Source organism: Patagioenas fasciata, chromosome 7, assembly GCF_037038585.1.
Source record: "Patagioenas fasciata isolate bPatFas1 chromosome 7, bPatFas1.hap1, whole genome shotgun sequence".
NCBI lineage: Eukaryota > Metazoa > Chordata > Aves > Columbiformes > Columbidae > Patagioenas > Patagioenas fasciata.
The window spans coordinates 18,426,151-18,449,680 of record NC_092526.1 but is presented as its reverse complement, the minus strand read 5'-3'; the positions used below and the strand labels follow the sequence as shown (position 1 = coordinate 18,449,680).

The window sequence follows — 23,530 nt, the reverse complement described above, 5'->3', positions numbered from 1 at the left end:
GACAGGAGCGGAGGAGCCCAAATCACTATGGTGCTGCAGCGGGAGCCGCCGATATCCTCTGCCCGGGGCGCCTCCGCAAGAGCCGGAGCCCCGGCCGTGGCGGGAGTGGCGGCCCCGCGGGGGCTGAGCGCGGGTGGCCGGGGCGGCGCGGCGGGGGCGAGGCCCGCGCACCTCCGGGGAGGGGCTGCGCCCGCCGGGGAGCCCCCTTGGCGGGAGGGACCGGCCGCCGGGTCCCGCAGCGTGTCCACGAGAGCCTCGGGCTAATTGGAAGCGGGACCCTCCAAGGCGTGAAGATGCGTCCGTAGAGTTCGGAGGACTCGCTTGCCACAGCAAGCATCAGTCCCAATTTCCCTTTCTAGGCAAGCCCGTGAGTTTTTAAAAGCACCGTGGGGTGGTTTTTTTGCCTTTTTTTTTTTTGTTTGTTTGTTTGTTTTTCCCGGGGAGGAGCTCGCTCTCTTCTATTTTTCTTAGTTCCAAACCGCTAAGGGGAAAACACTTCAGGTATTTTAGTGATCGTGTCTCTTTCCAGGTGATACCAGCAGCCAGCTTCAAAGTCCACTGTTAATGCAGCCTGAACCATTGCATAATAAAACCAAGACCAGCATGTAATCGACTAAAGCCAGGCTGAAACTTTGAAAACTCAAAACCAGGGATGACTAGAACCAGAATGACGTGCCAGAATGCATATTTCAATGTTTTCCAATCCCACTGTCATTTATTTTTTTGTTACTTAACCGTGAGTTAGTCTGGTTATTTGGTCTTTCATAGAAGCAAACATCCACACACTCTCTGCAAGGCAATTATTCTAAGGAAATAATTTATGAAGGAAAAAGCAAGCAGTTCACTGCTTTACACAGTCGGGTGGCACAGCGCATACAACTTTCCATACTACGCCTTCTCCTTTCAGTGCTAAGAAAAGAGTTTTATTAGTATCAGTTCTAACTACTGTTTCTGACACTTTTTTTTTTTTTTTTTTGCCGGAGTGCTCATCCTTCCCTTTCCCCGCTTGAAATCGACAGAAAGGTAATTGACTTATATAGGCAGGAGATGGTTCAAAACGCAGATAAACCCTGGGAAACGCTGCCCCGACTTACAGAGCTACACCCATCTATCTAGATGCAGAGCTGCAATGAATTCAGTGGTACACTGCCAATCACATGGAAGTGCTAATATATGCCAAAAATCCTCAGTGCACAACTCCTAAACTGGTATAACAGGGGAATATGCAATGGCAGGTGGTGTTATAGAACCATTACAGAAAGAAGGAGAGAGGTTTCCTAATACAATGTGCCCATCCTTCACGGTGACAGGTGACAAGGGGTCAGGCTGCTAATGAAGGTCTGCTCCATTGCGGCTGGAGGCTCAGAGGTGGCTGCTTGAAAACCTCTTTTTTCCTCCAAGCTGGTGCACAGGCTGCTGCTTTTCAGGTTACTGCATGCAAATATTCTCCTAAATACTCCGTGTAGCTCCTAAAGCACTGGACAAAAATAAGGAAAGGTGCTCCGAAAAATAGCCTTTTGATTATGCATTTATTAATGAAACATCATAGTAAATTAAAATTGTGCCTCCAAGTCAAACTGAGGAGTGGATAGAAAGCAGGATACCTCAGCACAAATTTACACTACAGGAGATCCGCATCTCCAACAGATTCTCTTGAACTACCCTCTACAATATGTACATTTGTCAAAATTCATTTAGAATATGCAAGACTTGCTGGTTTGCCTCCCTGCTTACACCGTCCCTTCCCGCTTGCATACTCTGCAGCACTGCAATAGCTTCTCTCCTGTTCTGCAGTGCGATGTTACCCACGACCTGCCAAACTGTGCCTCCCTCATGGTGTCACACGTGTGTGTGGGAGCAGATAGCGGTGGGATGCAGAGCCCTGCTGGCAGACAAGCCCTGAGCCAGGTCTCCACATCCCCTCCTGCCCCATCTCACCCCAGGGTGCAGCCGTGTGTGCAAACATCGGGCAAGGCCCACAGCCAGCCTTCCTCAGCAACACACAGGTTTTCAGTGCAAATCACCAGAACGCACTTCCATTTAACTATATGCAGGCAAATGTGGTTTGGTATCTCTCCATTTTCCCAGTCTGATATTCTACTGCCTACTGTGGGGGCAGAGGGAAGGCCATAAGGAGGGCAGCTGCAAAAATCTGCATGCTTCCCTCTGAAGTAAGTGCATGCTAAATATACTTTGAGAGTTATTCTATAACAGTAAATTAGAAGGCCTAAATAAGAAATTCCAAACAAAAGAAAAACCTTTGAACAGTAATGAATAAGTAAATAGAAAATTACTGGGCACGAAGTGTAAAATAAGACAATTCTATGGGCAATTTCTTTACTATGGAAGTGAGAAGTCAAATCACTTTAAAAAATTACCTTCAGCACAAAAAGATGTATCTAGTTTCAAAAGATATGCCTGCTACAATTGTTTCTACTAAAAAAAAGTCCATTAAACAACATACTCTGAGTGACATCGAGAGAGAATAGTTCTGCCCAGACAAAAGAAGTAAATAAGACCAAGTACCATACTTAAAAAAATAACAACCCAACCAGCCCCCTGCCCAAAGCCACTCCCCAAACTCAGTTATTTGGCTTCGCCTGCTTAAAACCAAGCAGCAAACCCACCAGCCCTCCTGTGACTGTTTCCCTCTCTAGTCAGTGGAAACAGTTTTAAATGTCATATTTCAGTTGGGACTTTTTCCATATACTCATATATGTGGACATGCATGTACATTCGCTTTTGCAGGAGGGAGGGTTCACGTAACCTAAACCAGCCTCCACCACTTTAATGTTTATTCTCAGAATACTGCTATTTATGACACCACTTGCGAGAGTTGTGTCATTCAGTTATCAGCATAACTGACTTCATTTTCTTAAGGTCAATTGTCTTCCATGGATATTAGGACTTGAATAACATCAAAAGGGAGCTGGCAGGGGAACTGTCAGCATTTTGGTTTTTGTGCATCCCCAGAATTCAGTGATTTTTTTTTTTTTTTTAGTCTCAATGAGAGTATCTGGTAATCAATGGAAGCCAAATCTCATAATTTTTGCTGTCCTAGCAATTAATATCTCAGCAGTTTTACAGTGGGTAGAAATAAACCTTCCCAACACTTTTCCTACACTGTTAATTCTTGCCGTCCTTTCTCAAAAAAGGCTTTCCAGAACTTGAATGGTTTGTAAATGTATTTTTATTATGTTGCAACAATCAAAATATATATGTACTACTGATTATCCCCCCAATATTAAATGAAAATGTAATACATTTTTTCCCACATTGTGTTCTTGAATGCTTTGGAATCTGTGAAGACCCTGACATAAAGAAAATTAAGCAACTGCACAATTAGAGACTGAAAGGTGTTATAGTGCTGCACTTACATTGCAAATGAAGTCAGATGTCTCTGCTTAATCAAATATAGCCTCAACAGTCTCTGTTTTGTGAGTATTAGAAACAATAAACAAATATACACAGAAAGCACCACAAACAGTAAATCAGTTATTTAAATACAACTGTATCCAACATAGCAGCTAAACACTGGACAATGTTTGAGGTCATCAGCACATCCACATGCTCTTCTAAATGACGCTTGGGGTCCTGAAATACAAAGGATGCCATGAGAGAAATGATGGAAACACATCTCTGAAGGATTTAATTTACTTTAGGTCTATTTAAGACAATCGTGAGTTAAGGAACACAGGCCACTAATGCTCCTAAATTTTCCATTCTAACAAGACCTAGCAAATGACTGCATTTCTATGAATAAGATTTTATTAGTCCATACTATCACTCAGATAAGCTGATAGGTTTAGGAAGCAAATTTCTATCCAGCATCTGAAGAGTAACCATGACAGTTGTGAATTCTAAGGACAACACACAATGTGTGGAATTTACCATGCATCTCACTAAGCCTAATATTTTAATCTTAGTTCTTGTACATTACAATTTGTTTGCAGATCTTTGTACAAATGTCTGTTCTAATCCTGTAAGGACTCAAGCATCATCTAAAAAAGTCTTTGAATAGTTGTGCTGGCTGCAAGAAAATTAGCATATTTACACCCATTAAAAATGAATAAAAGCACAACGATATGTTCACATGCTCTGAAAAACTGAATGTTAAGCCCGAGCAGTGCTCTGAAAATACACATTCCCACACACTATTACAAAATTGATGCGGGCATTTGTGGGCATCTGGATAGAACAGTAACATTATTTCTGGTTCAAAACCATACTCATGCACTTCTTCAGTTTCAGAATTGAGATTAGGTAATTAATCTCCAAATACTGCAAAATTATCAGGCACATTTAAAAAACATCTCTAAACTTTACTGTAGTATTATTGTAGCATTCTTGTGTGTAAAGAAATTAAGATATGGAGGACAATAATGTGTGGCAATCATAACTTTTTTAGAAAAGAACTATTGTCAAAAACTAATGAACCCATCTAAGTTTTATATAAAAGTGTACTAGAAAATCTGTGCAAACTGTTCTTCCTAAATACTTAGTTTCCAAAGATCATACAGTTCTCCAATATTCTCTCTGTTCCTAGCAAATTACGCAATTTAATAACATAATATCCCTATTGTGATCACCTGTTTATAAAGCTTTTTTAAAAGTTGCATTAAAAAAAAACACATGGAAATTACTTAACTGAACCATTTTGTAATTTAAAGAAAATGTAATAATTTTATCAGGATTTTTTTTTTTAAATAACTGTATCCATTTTTTTTTCCATGTATGCATAACGATTTAAACAACTAGCGAAGCTTAAGTTCTTTGAGATGACATCATAACCCTTAAAACACAACCCTTTCTACAACTGTTATTTTCTCTATGTATTTATATATGTGTAGGTGTGCATAAACTCCATTGTTCTGAATGCTACAGAAATACACGAGTGACTGAACAATAGTGCAGATGTGTTATGACATAGCTGCTAGAAGCTGAAACATAAGAGCAATCCAGAATCCTTTAAATTCTTCTACTGCTACTAGCAATACAATAAATACTGGTTCTTTAAGGACACGCTGAATGTTTCTAAATCTATTTCTTGTTTCTGTTGCCCTTCTTGAATTTGAATACAACCTCTTACAAACCTGTTTTGCTCTCCTTTCCCTCACCAAAGCACATTTCCTCAACCTTTATGTTGAAATCAAATGTAGGAATAGTTTTCTGTCAAGTCTTCTATAAAGACATTATATCCTAACACTGCAAAGGGACAGAATGAACTGAGTGGGTGTTTTCAATTTCAGCTGTGGTCCTAGACAGTTTTCCTTCAACAAAAATACAAAGCAAAGCAGCTCACTTGCATTCGTGTGTACTGCAGCTAAGCACTGGCAGCGTGTGTTCAAGAACTGAGGACAGGGCTGAGCTGGCTCTTCAGCCATGATAATGTATAAAAAATACCCCCACCTTTTTTCAGTTATTGTTTTTTAAAATCTCCACAGTTTGGCCTTTCTGACAGAGACTTGTATATCTTTATGCCTCTTACTGGAAATAGGTTTAAAAAAAACCAAACAAACAAAACCACCAAATCTCAGCGCTGCTCCTCGGCATGTAATACAAATATTGTAAAACACAACCTGTAGACACTCTGTCCATTACTTGAAGTCAAAAGCCTCATTCCTTACACAACAATCCTCAACAAAAATAATTTCATTGTTTGGAGTGTTGAGAATATCTTGCACATAGAACTAAAATCACCTACGCACATGTAAAAATCTTAATATTTAGAATGAACGATGCATATCATTCCACCTCACTCTAATTCATCACACCTCACCTGCTTGCCAACATTTTTTATTGCCAGCTGTTCAGGTGTCATCTTATCTTCTTCTTCAACAGCCTGTGAAAGAAACACAGAAAAGGTCAGTGTTTCAGATTTCATTTACTTTTTCCCCAAGCCACAAGATTCTCAAAATATCATTCTCTTAAAAAAAGAAAATCAAATGGTGACACATTTCAGAAAGTCCAAAGGAAAGGTACTTCAGTAATTAAAACTATGTCTGCTGAAGAACTAAGTGTTAGTGCAAAAGATCAGGGCAAATATTCATGAATGGTTTTATGGTCAGGTATTCACAAAACTTTATTTTTTTTAGCAAAAATCTTGAGTGGTATCAAAAGATAGTTCGATTAGTTAAAAAAAAAAAAAAAAACAACAACTAGTTAAACTAGTAAAGCAGAACGAAAAATAATGTTACCTACAGTGTTTCAACTGCTGGAGGTTTGATCTTAGTAAATTTTTATACTGTTTAAAGTCACTTATTTTAATATATTTTTATATTGTTCTGTTGCCTTTAAACACAGTTTCTTTGTAAAGTAAATCCACTAACTTAACCAGTGAATGTAATATTGAATTTTGTTTTAAGGATTTCTAAGAAGCTAAAAAGTAGCGCTTACTGAGAATGACTGACATGCTTACTACTCATAGAGTGCTTGTTGAGATCTAGTATTTATAAAAAATATTTCTAAGTGTAAGTGCCAGTATTAAAACAGTATAAGTAACTGTGATTCCTCCTTCTTACAACACCAATAATTTCTTTATCTAAAAAACCCCACTGAACTGGGCTCTAGAATATGTTCTAAATACTCTCTATCTACTGAAAGGATACAAGTAAATAACCTCTATTCTGCTATTAATACACTGGTCAGGTAGTTCTTGACTGAAGGAATGAATAATACAATGAACTGTTTATTTTGATCTACAGGAATCTTATAATCTCTTTACTAAGTAAAAATTAAAAAATCGATGTGACTGCTCACAAAACACATAATTAAATGCTTTGCTAGTTTAGGGCAAAAAGTCAGATGGCAAACCTGAAGATCCAATAAGCAGCTTCACAGAGAAATGATCCATAGTTGATTAATAAGGAACAAAGTCTCCACAAGGCCATTATAAGCACACTTGTGCCTAATTTAACCAAATCCTAAGAAACTCAATGCTGAAAACAGATTATACAAATCAAATAACCACCAAAGTTCAAAAGAATTCCTGCAACAATTGTTTTTCTTACAGTCCAGTCCTTTACAAGTCATGCTGAATAAGCCTTCTTACTTCTGAAATTAAGTGATAAATTTACTTCCTTCATAAACACAGGTAAAGTTTTACTATCATTATGTGATACAAATACCTTGTTATAATTCTTAGCTAACTCTAACATCTCCTTCACTACTGTTTCATTGAGTTTGCAATGTTCACTGTAGTCCTGAAGTGTCAAACCTTCCATCCAACTCTTCTTATGCAAATTTAGCAACATCTGCAAAAAAACCACAACCTCTTTAGAACATTCATTGTAAAATATATTAATAATACTATGAAGATCTCTTTGACAGAAAAACAATTTATACTAGTAAGAATGTAATAAAAAATACTGATCTCACAATGCTTAAATACAGGTAATACAAAAATAACTATTCTGCTGGAGCAGATGATACATTCTGCATAAGTTTCTAAAGATCAGAAATCCTGAACCCTAAATATGAAAATCAGGCATGGAAACCAGAGTCACATTTACTTTACAGGAATATTTATGTTTTCCTTTTGTATTTTTTAATTTTTGCTGTAGGTTGAGAACACACAAGCATATTGTATTGTAGGAGAGCTAACAGAGAGGTGAGTATTTCAGCTGCCAAGTAAGGAATGGCCAAACCTTCTGGCCACTGACGAACCTAAAAAAGAGAAAAATATTTAAACGCTTGGATTAAATGTATGAAGTAGTTATCTAGGTTTCACTGATTGTTCTGAACTGTATGCAAGCAGCTGCCACAGTTGTGATGAAGTGAACTTCAAAAGCAACCAAAGTATGACTTGGGCCTGTTTGTCCTCCTATGATGTAAACAGTCCTAAAAACAACACGATAAAGTAATGCAGAGTTTTGATGGTGATAAACACAGGGACCGTTAGAAATATCTGAAATGTTTTACTTGACACCTTGATGTCACGCTTGAAAGAGCGAAAGAATAGCTATGAAGGCAATTTCCGGATTTTAATGAATAAAGAAAACATATTTCATGGATCTTCTGCACACTTGCGTACTGTAGGGAGGACCTGAATTCAGCAAACAGTTTCAGCTTGCCTTCAATTTGCAAACATTTACGACAGACATCTTTGAGAACCCATATGCCCTGTAATTGGCATCACCTGAATAAGAGTGCTTGTTTCACCCTGTGTACAGCTTCCAAAGAAACCCGGCTTTGGAACATATGAACTGAGTTGAAAGTTTGTGCCATAATTTGTATTAGCAAGATCTTAGTTACCGACAGAAGGAGTTGTAGGCAAACTGCATATGGACAGTTTAGCTAGGCTATCTGGATTTTAAAAATATGGTTTGGTGTGATGGGCTCCTTATCTAATACAAGAAGCGTGTACTGTTCTTAGTACAGATGGAGATAACAGATCACCACCACCACACGAGGGGAGTTTGAGATATGTATGAACCTGCCTTATGAAAGATGTGTGGAGATAGTTGCTGCCTCACAGATTACAGTTTCTCTAACTCAGTCAAGATTATTCTCTTACTCGCAAAGGTAATAACTTATATATGTAAAGCCATTCAAGAGAGTACACACATAAAACTTCAGAAAAAACTGGATTGGTCAGACTGTTGTAATTGAATGGAAACAACCACCTCTGGAAGCTTCTCAGACATTTCCTGAGAGAGGTGGTTTTGTTGAATTAGGAGCTTTTCTCAGAAACAGTGGGTCTTGAAACTCTGATACTGTTCTAAAACAGGTTATACATTCCACAGATTCTTTTCAACTCCCTGATTTGTATGTATATTCTTCCATTATTCAAAATTGTGTGTGGTTTTAATTTTGTTTTTTAATTACTTCTAGCCCTCTAACAGTCAAAATTTAGTGACAAAACTATTCTGACCATTGCATTGAACTCCAGCTCTGAGATTCTGAAATCAATTTATAACCCTAACAAGGCCATGAACATACTTCGCCATAGGACAGAATCCAGCCTTTTGAGAATTAACTTCTAGCGATGACAAATAAGTTTTTTGTTGTTTTTGTTATTCCCTTGTTTTCCTGATGGAGACTGTCAAGGTGATTTCACTTGTAACTGAGGATATTTGATACAAAAGTAACTGAGAAGATTTGTTGTTGGTAAATGAAAAAGATTTTTTCTGTAAATGCGTGAAGTTAAGCAGGACATCACCACTTCCTGATACTCAGTGAAGTCTTGGGGACATCCCTTCACACCAACTGGACGCACCTTCTGTCAAAGTGACTACAGCCAACAAAAACCTGAGATTTCCTGGTTATACAACCCTGCTTTGGAAAATATGGTCTTTTATCTTCAGGAATTCCAGCCCGTGTAAACGTAAGGCAGCTAGTATGTGTTTCAGTTTCATCACTGAAAACTTTAAACCTTGCACAAACCTGTTAAGTGCAGAGAACAGCATGAGGACTTTACACAAAATATGTGGACAAAAATGCTGTCAAACTACTTATATGAATATTAAAATGTGATTTGGGAAGGTTTCATCATCACAACTACACACCTAAGTGCTTTCTGGAAGACAAGACATCTACTCCAGGAGAGTTAAAATAACTGCTGAAAGTATCAGCAGTTGCAATCAGAATATAGCCACAAATCTTCAACAGTCTGTATAGCGTCCTTTGTCCTCTGAAAAAAGGCTAAAACAATTACCTTCTGTTCTAGTTCATTCTTCCTGTAGTTGATGGTGATGGAATAGTAATGTCTGTTTAGTCCATGAATTAGTGCCTGCAAAATTCAGGGAAAAGTTTGCATGAAAATTAACCACTATTGAAATGAAGAAATATTAGAAGGGAAGAGTTCATTTAAATACAGCCATCTTCAACCACCACTTAAATAAAAGAAAAAACACAAAGAAACAAATAAACAGACTATAAGTAGGTATCAAGTATATATACCTGTTCCTATTTCTCTTTCAGTGTTCGTTAACTGACAGTTACACTATTTCTAAACCACGGATTTTTTCACACAGTAACAACTATCATCGGAAAAAGTGGTAACTGCCTGCAAACATTTGACCGATACATATGCACAAACATATTTCTCTCAAATCCTTCCTCTCTTTATAAATTCAGTTATCACTTCTTTCAAAATATAAGGTTCTTTCTGTTACAAACAAAAGAATGTTGGCTGTTCATTTACAACCACTGCCAACATTCCCAAGTTCATTCTCTAAGGTTAAATACAGAGAGTAGCTGAAGCAGTGATTAAACACATCAGGTATCGATTAGACCACGTGTATCACACTAATCTTGGATCTAAAGCTCATTTTCTAACTCTAAACGAGAAAAAGCTTCTCTCATTATAATTATGTCCTTTGCAAGTTTGTCCTTAAACTTGTATGTCACAATCTGAGCAACTTCGATTAGGTTAAGTGACACCTTTATGCATCTTCTATCTTGTTCATGTGCATTTTTTTTTTAAACATTTATGACGTAAGAGTGAGTTGGATTAATATTTGGGGGGATGGTGGTGTAGGAAAATTCCGTGATAAAACATCATAATGACTAAAATTGGCTATTTTTCAAATAAAATATTACATATGAATTATACATTTAGAAATTATATATGATAAATCATACATAAAATACGCAGAACTAGTGGTAAATATTTCTTATGTTTCAGTCATTCCACCTATTTATGTTTATATATATTCTCTAGAGCTATACAGAATGAATGTGTATTTGTATCTTACACAACTTAATATCTCAGCATTCCAAAATTATCTGTATGAAAGCTGAAAATGTTCTCATACACACATTTTAAGCAGATTTCTTTTGCAAACACTTGTAAAAAGACACTAAACTACTTGAATGGTTACATTGGTGAGAACCAGCAGTTACACATAGCCATTAGTTGTGCCACTTACTATAATTTTAATTGTAAAATACAGGTTTTATAATCAAAACAATTTATAGTTGAAACTGTTAGCAATAAGTAGTTTCCACTGCCATTTTCTTATCCCACTCAAAATGATTCCATATGACTTGTGGGGCTTTGTGTTTAAACTCAATTGTAGATACATAGGGAGTTTTCTAAAGCTCCTAAAATCTGACAAATACCTCTGCCTTCCCCCACTATCCTCTCTCTTTTCTCTCCCCTGCTGAAACCACTCTTTTGAAAAGCAGACAAATGTAAAAAGTAAACAACTGTTCCACTTCAAACCTTAGCAGTAGTTGTAGTTTAGCCAAAGCAACAGTTTAAATCAAAACCCTTCAAACACTTTTGGAGAAGAGCTTGTTCTTTGTGTGTTCTATCTGAAATGGAAACCATCATTCCAACAAGCCTTACAAATCAGATGCACAAAGAGCAAGTAAAAAAGCTGTTGATAAGGGAACACAAGAGAAACCACACACACAAAAACAGAGAGGAGTGAAGTCAAGCCACATGCTATTTTTATTCCTAAGATTTTAAGGGATGTCTTAAAATCCCTGCTCCTAGCCCACCCAAAACCAATATTGAATTTGCTGCTGACCTCGCCTGGGTCAGAGTTTTATTCATGACCTTAGAATAAAAGCAAAACACCACTGCAAGAGCTCTTGCAGTTTTATGAAGAGTATCATTTTAAACAATGATTTTTAGCTTAACAGTGACATTTGCAACAGCTCACTGTCAACTTGCAGAAAACCAACACAAACAAAAAACACCCACTCAAACAACAGAAACCCCAAACTCCCATGGCCAAAATATGCCACGTTGCACAACAGTGACCTTAAAATAATGAAGCTGAACAATACTATGGGGCTTTACAAGGGAGGTCGCTACAGGTGGTCCAGAAAGGCCCAGTTTGAATCAGAGTATTAGGTGCTTATTTCATATTCACCACAGTTCGCAGTTTCTACCAATTCAAAAATCACAAGCAAAACACAACAACCTCCTGAAGTAGCCACTCTTTTACTTGTCTGATTTTCTGCCTAGTATTTTTATAAATAGTAAAGGGCTTCAATGCATTAGTAATAATAACCAACCAATCTCTTCAAAGATGAGGGTATGGTGATCTAGTAACTCCCAAAGGACTCTGTATTATAGCCGAAGTTTAGCCCTTATTTTGGTTCCACTATGAGTAGTGTACAGTCTTTTTCTTGGATGTTTATTTAGCAAATATTACTTCTACTGTTCAAGTAACAGCTCAAAAGAGCAGAACTTAGGCTTAATGGTTGCAAGCACACATGCCTTTTAGAATGCATAGTAAGGGGAAAAAGGTTTCTGAAGAGAAAAAAGGAAAAAACACTGAGGCAGAAGAATGCCACAGATAAAAGCATTAATGACTCCAGAGGATACTTGTCTCAGGACCGAAGCTATGTCTCAAAATAAAGGTTTGCTTCCTCAAAGACCAACATTTTTGTCTTACTAGTGAAAGTCAGCTTCAGAAATCAAGCTTCAAATATTTAAGTTTCACAAATGCTTGCAAAGAAATATAAGACTCAAACATTACAGTTGAAACCACTCAAACATCCTATTTATCCACTGAATCTCCCACTCCACCATTTTTCAGCCAATTACTATATTATATAAAAGTCAGACATTAATTATTTAAGATACAATACAAGATTAGATCTAGATTACATAATAAGCAAGAACCTATACAAGCATAGAGTAGAAAGACAAGGTTATTAATGAAGAAGGAACTTTTTCCATTATTTGCTTCATAATAATTTGTCTTTAGGAAGCTGAGATTATTAACAAGCAGCAGTTTTAAACTGCAGTACTGAAAACAGTGCCTGTCTTACATCACAGGGTATGACATCAATTGTCATTTTTAAAAGTCTGCATTTCCATAAATCTGTACTTGAAACTTTGCAGTATCTACTTACACATGCATTCACATTTAGGTAGCTAATTTAAGTCTCAATTTTAAACCCTTCACATATATAACTCCATTGATGAATCACGTCAATTATAAATGCATGAAGAAAAATGCAATAGAAAGAACAACAAACAATTTGTAGTGTACTGGTTCTAGGTACCTTCCCCCAACTTGCTGAATAAATTGTACAATTTGTATGACTATCAACACCGGGTTTACCTGGATAGATGGCTTGTTTAAGTGACCCAGATTTGAAGTTGTTTGTCTTGGTTCATGTCCCAAGACCATCATATTAGCATTGATCAATCTGAAGGCATCAATAACAACCTGTAAAAACAAGATGTCAAGTCAATTCTTTTTAGAAAATGCAACTAATAGTGCCAAGCAACAGTGGACAAGGCACAATCAACTCTCATCTGCTTTTGGCCTTTATCCAGAAAATCATTTAATTATAATATTAATAAAAAAGAGCCTCCTGCTGGTTATGCTATCAGCACACTACACTACCTTGTATTGTAAGGTGACACCAGTTATTACCTTTTCCATGGAGCTGTGAGTTTTATATATATGATGCCACCATATAACATTGAATTTTTATGTACACTTACTCTAAGCTTCAAAGGCATGCATATGTTTGTCACCTAAATCTTATCCAATCAAAATGAATGACAGAGAGAGACTAAAACTGAAAGTGAGCACAAGCTAAGGGACTGAGTCTAAAGCCCAGTCCTGTCACATCAATTATACTATCGCAATACTTGAAATGACAACAAAATTATAGCCAGCAAGGAACTTGCCCCATGTATTCCCTTCTAGTCAGATGCTTTTTGCTTCTTGTGACTACGAAAGGGTCTATAAACTGTCTGATGGATTAAAAAGTCCTTGTCAGTGTCATGCTCAGGAGTAAAAAATAGAGTAAAAGAAAACCAAGGTCATTTATGATTTAAAGGTACACGGTAGGTAGTATTCAGTGCTATTTCATTGCAAACAAAGTAAAACCATCACTGATTTTTATTCTGCCCTATGCTGAATTTGCCTATGAAAATCTTTGGAAAGAGGATTTCATGGCCCCATGCAATAAAACCCACAGCCCTATCCAACACCTATGGGAGATGAAACGGAACAGAGAATGTGCCAACAATCCACACAAGCTCACTCTTACCAGGTACTCGCTGCTACAGATTCGTATTTGCAAGATCAGATTTCCCATTTAGGCCCCAGTCTTTTAACTGGATCAGTGCATGTACAGCCTCGTACATCCACACAAATAGTCCCAGGCATCCTTTGCAGACATCTTGTCTGCATATGTTTGAGGAGTTATTCTAGTTTGTTAAACTAAATAGTTTAATTCTCCTTTTAACAGCTTTTCTACAAAAATTTTTCATCTCTTCCTCCTCATACTATTGGTTGGACAAAACCAGATGCATTTATATGGCTGGTTTGACATTTTGAGAAATCAGACCTGAACCAAAATCTTTTATGCTGAGCAAACAAGAAATCAACCACTGCCACTGAAAGTCTGCAGAGAAAGCAACATCAAGTCCCCCAACTTGTTCTAGCATTTTCCTCTCCATTTACACAAATATTAATAACTAAGTATATATGGAATTTATTAGGAACGCTATATACATATTTAGTTCACGTGGAAATAAAATTAATTGGCAAGTATTTTTTTAAAGAAATATCAAAGTGTAAACTGAAAAAAATCATATATTATAACCTGTTGTATTTACTTTTGAGACCAAACTATTTAAGTTGTGTTGAGCGACTCAGTGCCACTAAGGGCTATTTTGCCTGGACTCTCGGCTGAGTGGCCAGATCCATCTGCATACATCATGCCTTAAAACTGCATGTGGAAAATGTAAAAAGAAAAAAAAATAAAATAAAAAATCTTCTTTATCAAAAATATTAAGTTGTGACCCAATTAAAGCCAGTTAATAGTGACATTTTTTTTTCTGAACAATAATAAAAACAAACCACAATTGAGATGTAATATGCAACAGAAGCATGCCATCTGATACTAATGCTACAAAAATAATTACATTTAAAAAAACTTAATTGTCAAAACCACCAAAACCAGCTTATATGTGTCTATACATTTTTTGTGGCAACACAGAAACCAATTGCATTTTTCACTATCAGATTTTTCTCCATCTCAAAACACTTGTGACAAGCTTTTGTATGCATCTCTGTGTTCTGTTTTAACCAGATGCTCTAATTGATGAACACCTGGAAATGCCCAACAATAACAAAGCGGCAGTATAAATTAAAAAGTCAAGCAAAGTAAAAAACTCCACACCACAATTTCTCCAGAGATGAGCTACATAAGGGGGGAAAAAAGCCCAAGCAAATAAAAATGTACCTTGAGAAGCAAGAACCATGAACTTGGCAATACACTGTAATCACTACTTTATAATTTCATAATGGCCATGTTTCTAGATTTAACCAAGATTGTCACTAGACAATGTTGAACTTATCCAAGAATGAAAGGCATTGTCCAGCATGGACTTGTCTGGGGACTTGAGTCATGCAAAATAAAAAGAAAATGCAAAATAAGCAACTGATTTAACTTCCTTTTGATAATAAATTCAACATTTCAGTTGGTGTTCTCAAGGTTATGTTTGGATACATTTCACATTAAAATATGAGAACTAGCTGCTAAAATATTTCAGAGTGATACTGAATAGTACTCTAGCATCTCCATTATGACCAGAAGTAATTTTGGTCATGTTTCAGGTACTACCCGCATGGGAAAGGACTGCCCACTCTGCCTTCCCGAAGGAATGAAATGTAAGTATTTCCTAAGGAGAACAAATATCAATCTAACCAAAAGTGCTATGAACTATTAAAATCACAAATATTAAGCATTAAAAAGGGATAAAATAGCAATTTCTACAATCTCAGAAGGTTATCAGAAGTATGCGTGTGAATGATATTCCTCATCTCAGTTGCACTGTGACGACCAACGGTAACTAAATACTTTAACTACACTAAGATTAAAGGAATTTGCTGCTATCACTATAGCAACCAGCTTAAAGAAACTAACATGCTCAACAACCTGGAGGCTAAATTTAGACCTAATACGCAATACAAACATAAATACAACAATAAATCCTGCATATTCATTTTGGCAAAATGTAATTGCTTTTTTCCACAGTAAGCACAAATCAGTCCTTCCTTTAGAGGATTATATCAAAATAAATTGACTCATTAATGTCCAGTGTACTAATGAGCAATGGGTGAAGTAGGTGTTAATTATGCCACAGTAAGATCCAAGAAAAAAGCCCCGGTGAACACTTGGAGGTGCGTACAAGCTGGAGTCTGCTCTCTGCGTTTGTGTATTTTGAAGTGCAGCGTGATGCAATCAGATGACAGCAACATGGTCACCACACATCCTACGATGGAAACTTTAGACACAGTATTTTGAACAAAGAACCTCTAAGGATTAATTAAAGGCAGCACACACCCCCACTTATTTGCTTCGATTTTTCTTGTAAGAAATCAGTCTTTCCCATCCAAAAATGTTAAGCTTTTGTTCTACTTAAATCTCCAAACGCAGTATATGCTGGTTAAGCAAAAACTACAGTTTCCAAGCTTCATGCTAAATTCCCTTTCTGTAAAGACATTAAAAAAGTTAAACAAAAGTCTACTCCGCTGGAATATTTTTCAGAAATATGAAGGTAGATTTTTTTCTAAGTGCACTTCCATACTGCAACTCTTCCACCACTCTGACCGTTTAATTTTTCCTAGTACCAGTGTCTCCAGACTTTTCAGAGGTCATTTCAACAGCAGACAGCTTATAACAAAACCATTAGCAGTTTGGCTAGCTTAGGGAAACCTCTTACTTTCCTTTTTTGTTTATTATCACTGCATGAATCTGCAGCATATGAGAGTTTATAATTTCTCAGGCTTGTTAAATTCATGTTAAAGGTCTGTTTTCTTGTTGAATAAATTTTGTTCATATAATGCTGCCTATTTCATATACTGAGTCTTTAATAGCACCTTTGGTCTATGCGCAACTCACAGATCAAAACAGAGGACTAAAATAGGGGTTGATGATGCTATTTACATGTGTGATTCCTGCTGTCTTCTTGTTAGTAGCTTTAATATAATAGAAGACCTTGTCTGTTTTGTAATTAACACATCTTTACTGGAGAGATATTTGGAAGTGATTGCTGTGAATATACTGGTTAGTAAAATAAACACAATCACACACCACTTTCTGTTATCAGACAAATTTGTGAATTGTACACATTATACTCCAGATCAACAAACTGTGATATAACAGCCAAGTAGAAGACACATTTATATAACCCTTTATTTTTCTGAAAATATGTATTCAATCTGACCTTGCAAATATAATTAGCTTGTGGGATGTGTGGATTTCAGTACCATGGATGCTTTACTAATTGCAGCTCTTGGAAATAGATACTAAATATTTGGAAGCTGCCAATACAAAATAAAAACTGCATCTTTTTGTACATCTGTCTTAGCTTCAAAAAGCATAATCATCTCAAAAACAATAACTATACGGCATTTTAAAGCATTTCCCTGAGGTCAACAACCCACAGTAGAGCCCACACAATATATTTTTAGAAACAAATTTTACAATTATCTTCAGTGTATTTAATACATTTCAGGATAGCTATAATTAATATTAACAGTTATTCACAATCTGTGACAAGCACTGGACTCTTCAGCTGCTAATGAGATAAAAATCTGGTCTTTTATAGTCTGAATGTAGTTAGTAAAAATAATGTCTTGGTTAAAATTTAGGATGCTTAGTAGCCAGACACATTTTAGCTTCCTCTGAGTGTGTGAATGCCATATAGAATATTATCACCTTTTCTAAAACAGTCTTCATAACTTTGTAATTTCAGGAATACTTAACATACTTCATTCTGTGAAATCCCTCCAATATCAAACCCACAAACAATACTGAAATAAATAGCCCTGTTTTGCAAGACCCAATACATTTTAATGGTAAACTTCACTTTAAAATGTCAGCCTATTTTAAATTAAAAAAAAAAAAAATTTAACATCAGTATTTTTTCCAGTGAAGAATCTATGACATATGGTGACTATCTTTAAAAATGCATTGTGTCCTTGGAATTCAAATAGCTATGTATTGTTTATGCCATATGTTTATGAACAAACATACCAGTGCTTAAAGACAACTCTGCAAAGGATATAATGTGGTTGTGCCAGGTGTGGAAAAAGAAGTAATGTCCCATCTAAAATCTCTTTTATCACCTGCAACTGACCTGTTATCAACTGCTTAGTTTGTTGCTAGATTCTTTAAAAATGAAGTGGAACATGTGACCTGAGAAGTGCAGCTCGGGTTTATGACCATTTCGTTATTTATGCTGCCATGCACTGTTAGACAGCTACAAGTGAAGAACATCTTCTGTCCCCTGTAAGCCCACAACATAAAAAATTCAACGAAATTTTACTTTTTATGCCATTTCCAATGAAAAGCACTAAGAACTGAAACTGACTCATGCCAAATGCATATCACTGAATTGCTGTGATTGTGAGTTTGAAGTTTGCAACGTGGAAATTATTTATAAAATGTCAATTTTAGCTCTGGAAAATATATTCCTAGGAGTACGTGCATTTTCCTTCTCTATCCTTAAGAGAATTGCTTACTTGTGGTCAAATCCACAGTACAACATGAATATCCATACTAGGAGGGGAGAGAACTACAGTATAATACATTTATCTTGACAAGTGAGGGCATGCATCCATAACTCTCAAGTAGCAAAGCCACAAGTTTTAAAGCTATATGCCTTAATGATGATAAAAGGACTATTCTACATCCACCACAGCAAAAGGAAATTAAACATTTAATACTTTTCAACGAAAAAGGTCTTCTTGGAACTTTTTTGTTTTAAGGGCATGAACTGAAGTAACCTATGTAAACGGTTTAGGAGGTAAACACGTGCCACTTAATTAAATCACAGCAAGTCCAAAGGATGACACATAATAAATTTTAGAGCTCTAGCATTGATATTAACAGTTTTGGCATCCCATTAAAAGTTAGGAATACGTAAAATATGTCAGGCTGCATATGTGCAACTACTATTAAAAAAATGCTGTTTTTCAAACAAAACAGTGACAAACCAGTGGTATACCGGCAGTAATAAAACAGTTGAGTACCTTGTAGTTTACGTCTACTTTAGAAAAACACATCCTGAACTGAAAACACCAAGTGGCCTACACTGCAGTGCAGATGCAATCCATCTCCTACAAATGTGATTCTTCAGGAAAAAGAACATCAATCTTTACCAAATCAACAGTAATCAAACCTAGCACAAACATATCTACTTCCTTATTCTCCAGATCAGGCTCCTATCAAAACTCGGTTCTTGCCTGGATCAAATTAGGATGTTTCTGTCTCTGATACGCAGGTTACTGCACCAAATGTCAGTCAACGTTCAGTCAATGTTAAGAAATACCACAGTGCTGTAAGAACATCTAAATGTATGAGACATTGTACAAAATGTACAGAAGTGTACCCTTGAAATTTCAACCAAAATTATAAACTGTAAAGTTATCTTCTCCATTTTAGAATCTTTCCCTTTACAATAGAGTGTTACTAAGTCCAGTTGTAATAATGAAAGTTGTTTCAGGTATAAAAGATTCTGACATAAAATTGTAGGTATCACTTGTTTTAAAATACATTATATTGTAAAATATTATCTGAGTAGTAATTCACCATAAACAGACATGCCTTCAAAGCAGTAGTGACAATATAGTCAATTTAATGTTTTGTGTAGTGGTTTTCAATTAATACTTTCAAGCTGTACCCTAACAAGTATTGAATTCACTTGTGTTTAGGGAAGATATATTGACGTAAAGGTTATTTAGATAAATGCATGAAGTGGGTAGGGGCAGTTGAGTATATAAAGGATCTTGTTAAGTGGCTCAAATCTACTTGTAGTTCTCACAAACTTAATTCTTAATGGAATAATTTAAACTTCAATTTCAGGCATTACACCAGTCTCTCCACATATCTCATTTTAAGGAATGTTTTTCTCCTGCCTTCTTAAAAAACAGTCACCATCTCCTCCAATCCTGTGGTTAATTCAAACAAACAAGGGAAAAGAACAAGTTCAAAGGAAAAATAATTGCGCTCTGAAAAACGAGTGGAGGTCTGAAAATACGCAATCTTTCAGAAAACTAATTTAAGATTTACGTTCAGCTGAAGAAAATTCTTGAGGCTACATGGTAATTCCAACATTCAGAAGACTAATTGTTAAATCTCTGTCCACTTTCTGTTGCACTCTTTTAGACTATCAAGTAACTACCAAGTTATGAAACCATTCATGTACGTATTTTGCCTTGATAAGTTGGGAGGATTTGCACCATGAAAACTGTCTCAGAAAAGCAGTTCAGCTGCCGTTCTCCACATATGTCACCAAGCTGAGATAATGCAGCATATAAAAAATTTGATCTAAACTGGAACGTAGAAGTAGCAGAAGAGATTGAAACTATTTACTAATAGTTATTCTTATGGTCAGCACTCAACGAAATGACCATCTATTACTGTAGAGAGTTACAAACTTGAAATGAGGCATTAACAAAACCATATTGCTCGCATACATAACTAATTACACACAGGTCGTCACCTGTGTACCAATGGGCAAAAAAAGTGCCATGTTTTATGGAAGAGGTCGCCAGAACAGGTCATCCAGCAAGTTAAAGATATAGCTCTTTTCAACCATATGATCTACTGGGTTTGTGGTGGCATTTTATCATATGCCCACATAGATTTTCTCCATTTTGAAAAAAGCACAAAAATCTCATAAGCACAATAAGAAGGAAAAACATGCTGGAATACTATAACATTTCCAAGTACTGTACTTGAGTCACCACACTTTTGCAACAGTCATAGAATGCTTTATTTTTCTAATTAGAAATCTGAATATTTAAAGATATTGGTTTACCTTGTTAACAGCTCAAAATAAGGTGACCTTGGCTTTGGACAGGCACAACTTTGCTATGGACTTCCAGCAGCAACTCAGCTAAGGTGCCTCCTCCTTAGCTCTTCATTTGTATGAGGATAATACCCGCATCTTTGTCTCTCTCTCTTTCTCCAGATAATAACTATTTTAGGACAAACACTTCTTTCTTAAAGCATATAGTTTAACTGTCCCTCTTTTGGACTTCTAGGAATATGATAATAATAATTTTTTTTTCACACTTAAAAATGAGTAAAAGAACAAATGATGAAGTTCATATAAGTGCAACACAGTAAGTTAATGCTTGTGGAATTAAAGATACTATGTTACAGTGGGTTTAGAGTAGTTATATTTTCCTTAAGAGGTGAGGAACAGCTGCTAAGTTAAGGTCCAAAAAAAAATTTATTTTAAACATTTGGCAAAGGTATATAGCTCTCCATACAGACATTTCAAAATGTACATTGGAAATAAATACAAAATGTCAATATTTAGCTTTATTCCAGATCTTTAATGAAATTACTGCTTCTGTGGAGTATTCTAAATATATATTACAACTTTCTTTGCACAGACGGGAAAACTGGAGGGGGTAAAAGAAATGTGTACTAGTAAGTATAAGACGAAGCAACAGCTGGCCAGGCTGCTCCACTGGCCATATTTTCGCACATTTACTTTGACTTCATTCATAGAAATTTTTTTTTTAAAAAAGCCGAAACAAAGCTTTTTCTTTCTGGGTTCAAATAACACTGACCTTCAGTTAAAAATCACTAATCTGTTGTGAGTTTATTTTACAGATAGCTAGAATGTTATTAGCTTAAAAATGGCAATATATGGGTACAGAGTCATGAAAAAGCATACTGTGTGTGCAAGAATATGTATGTACAGTAATAAGAATTACGTGCCCTTCATGTGTCCTGCTACATTTATGTAATAATATCCCAGTCCTAAAATGGTCATCAAAGCAGCTGGTATTTAATCCACAGATCTATATGATGGTTTTATTTTTACATAAAGATTTTATATACCTTTTTATTTTTGCTCATTGGTTTAAGACGACATAAAATGTCTTTTTTTTTTCTTTATTAAACTGATGAGAATTATATGTATTCTTATCTTTAAATTGCAATCATACACCCCTGACCCACTCAGTGTTTGGAACATGTGCATCCAGATGAGGACAGCTAACAAAGAAGTTAACAAGTTTTTGGTTTCTCCCAGTGACAGGGCAAACTGCCTTTTAATGCTTTAGCTAGTCAAGGTGAACTTGAGGCTCCTCATCAGAATTCATTTCAACTTCCTGACACATGAAAATAACCTCTGCCCTGGTTACTCTTCACTAGCACAACCATGACTGCTTCACTGGCTATAAGCCATAGCAATTTATATGGGCATGGACCTGCCCTGAGGCAGGTTTAAAATTAGCTAATGTGTTATTTTGGACTTTGTTTTTAAATACATCTAATCTCAGTCAAAACACACCATATTAAAATCTTCTGTGCCACATGTTCACTGTAATTTTTTGCCAGACAGTTATGCTAGTGAAAGGTATAATGAGTAATGATCTTGGACTCACATAGCTACACACACGAGTAAATCTCATCAGTACAGTGGCTACTACACCAGTAGAATTACCTCTGCAAGCAGTTCTTCTTTTGCTGGTGCTGAGAAAAAGCAGCTATTTCCCTGAAATAGGCTTAGCTCAAGTTGTTGAACATAGGAAGAGGCACGAGACGCAATACCTAAGGCAGCCACACACAGAAAGCAGCCAAACCTGTCCTGAGAAACCCCCCTGAGCTTTAATATATCTGTTCTTCTCTCAGTTCATCTAAAAGTCAAAATACATTTTGATGCAAGTGATCTTGCCAACCAGGATCATAAAAGCCATACACATTCCATAGCCCAATCTTTCCCCCAAAATCAAGAAATTAATTAGTGCTACTCATAATTTGGGGGATTCCTTCTATTTCTAAGCTTTTAAGGATGCACTTGCCAGAAACATGACAGATGTAACCTTTTCTTAATGTGAAACCTGAGAATGTAATTTAATCTGACTGTAGCAGCTAGACACATATGAAAAACAAACCTTACAAGACTTTCAGTGATCTCAAGTACTGGCAGCAACGCCATAGGAAGAGCTGTAATTGAGAAATGTTCAGATGGACAAAAATTCCAGAAATGTTTAGATGGACAAAAATCTACCCACATCCAAAATAAATATGCCAAAGATTATTTTCTTGAAGAGAACAAAGACCCTCAAACATGACATCTGTGTCAAACACCAGTGGCAATTTTTTTTTCTTTTTTTTAAAGCACTTAGTGAGCAAATGTGATATAACAGTAGTGTGACTTACTGGGAGGCTTTTCTCCTTAATGGGTTTAATAGCTAGTGAAGTCTAAATTAATTACTAATACAGTCCCCCAAATTATATTTTGACAAAATAAAAACAATTCTATTTCACTATTTCTGGTGAAGTGGGAAAATAAGAAAAAGCAAAAGAAAAAAGTTCTAGAAAAAATAAATCAAGATTAATTAAATATTCCACTGCATTATTTTTCCACAAACACTACCTAAATTTTCTTCTACTCTTTATGCAATTTAAAAGGGAGCAAAATTGATTCAGAGGTTTAACAGCTGCCAAATAACCAGAAGTTATTAATTTTTCAATTGCCTGTTACATAAACAAATTTGCTATAAAAATCAGAATTAACATAACCCTAAAAAACAATCAAACTGAAAATGCAACTGTAACTTCAGAATAT

At 36.1% G+C, this 23,530-nt stretch overlaps 1 protein-coding gene across 2 annotated transcripts in view; it reads right to left on the bottom strand.

The window, feature by feature from the left end:
- Positions 1 to 3,172: 3,172 nt before the first annotated feature.
- The window catches only part of PSMD14 (proteasome 26S subunit, non-ATPase 14), a 47,549-nt gene continuing 27,191 nt past the window's right edge, over positions 3,173 to 23,530 (bottom strand). For both annotated transcript variants that reach the window (XM_065841510.2, XM_065841509.2), the window contains exons 8-12: positions 13,029 to 13,136; positions 9,656 to 9,730; positions 7,128 to 7,253; positions 5,780 to 5,842; positions 3,173 to 3,594 (exon numbers count right to left, since the gene is read on the bottom strand). In XM_065841510.2, the coding sequence (XP_065697582.2) occupies positions 3,496 to 3,594; positions 5,780 to 5,842; positions 7,128 to 7,253; positions 9,656 to 9,730; positions 13,029 to 13,136 (471 nt within the window). In that variant the 3' untranslated portion in view covers positions 3,173 to 3,495. The remainder of the gene's footprint in view (positions 3,595 to 5,779; positions 5,843 to 7,127; positions 7,254 to 9,655; positions 9,731 to 13,028; positions 13,137 to 23,530) is intronic.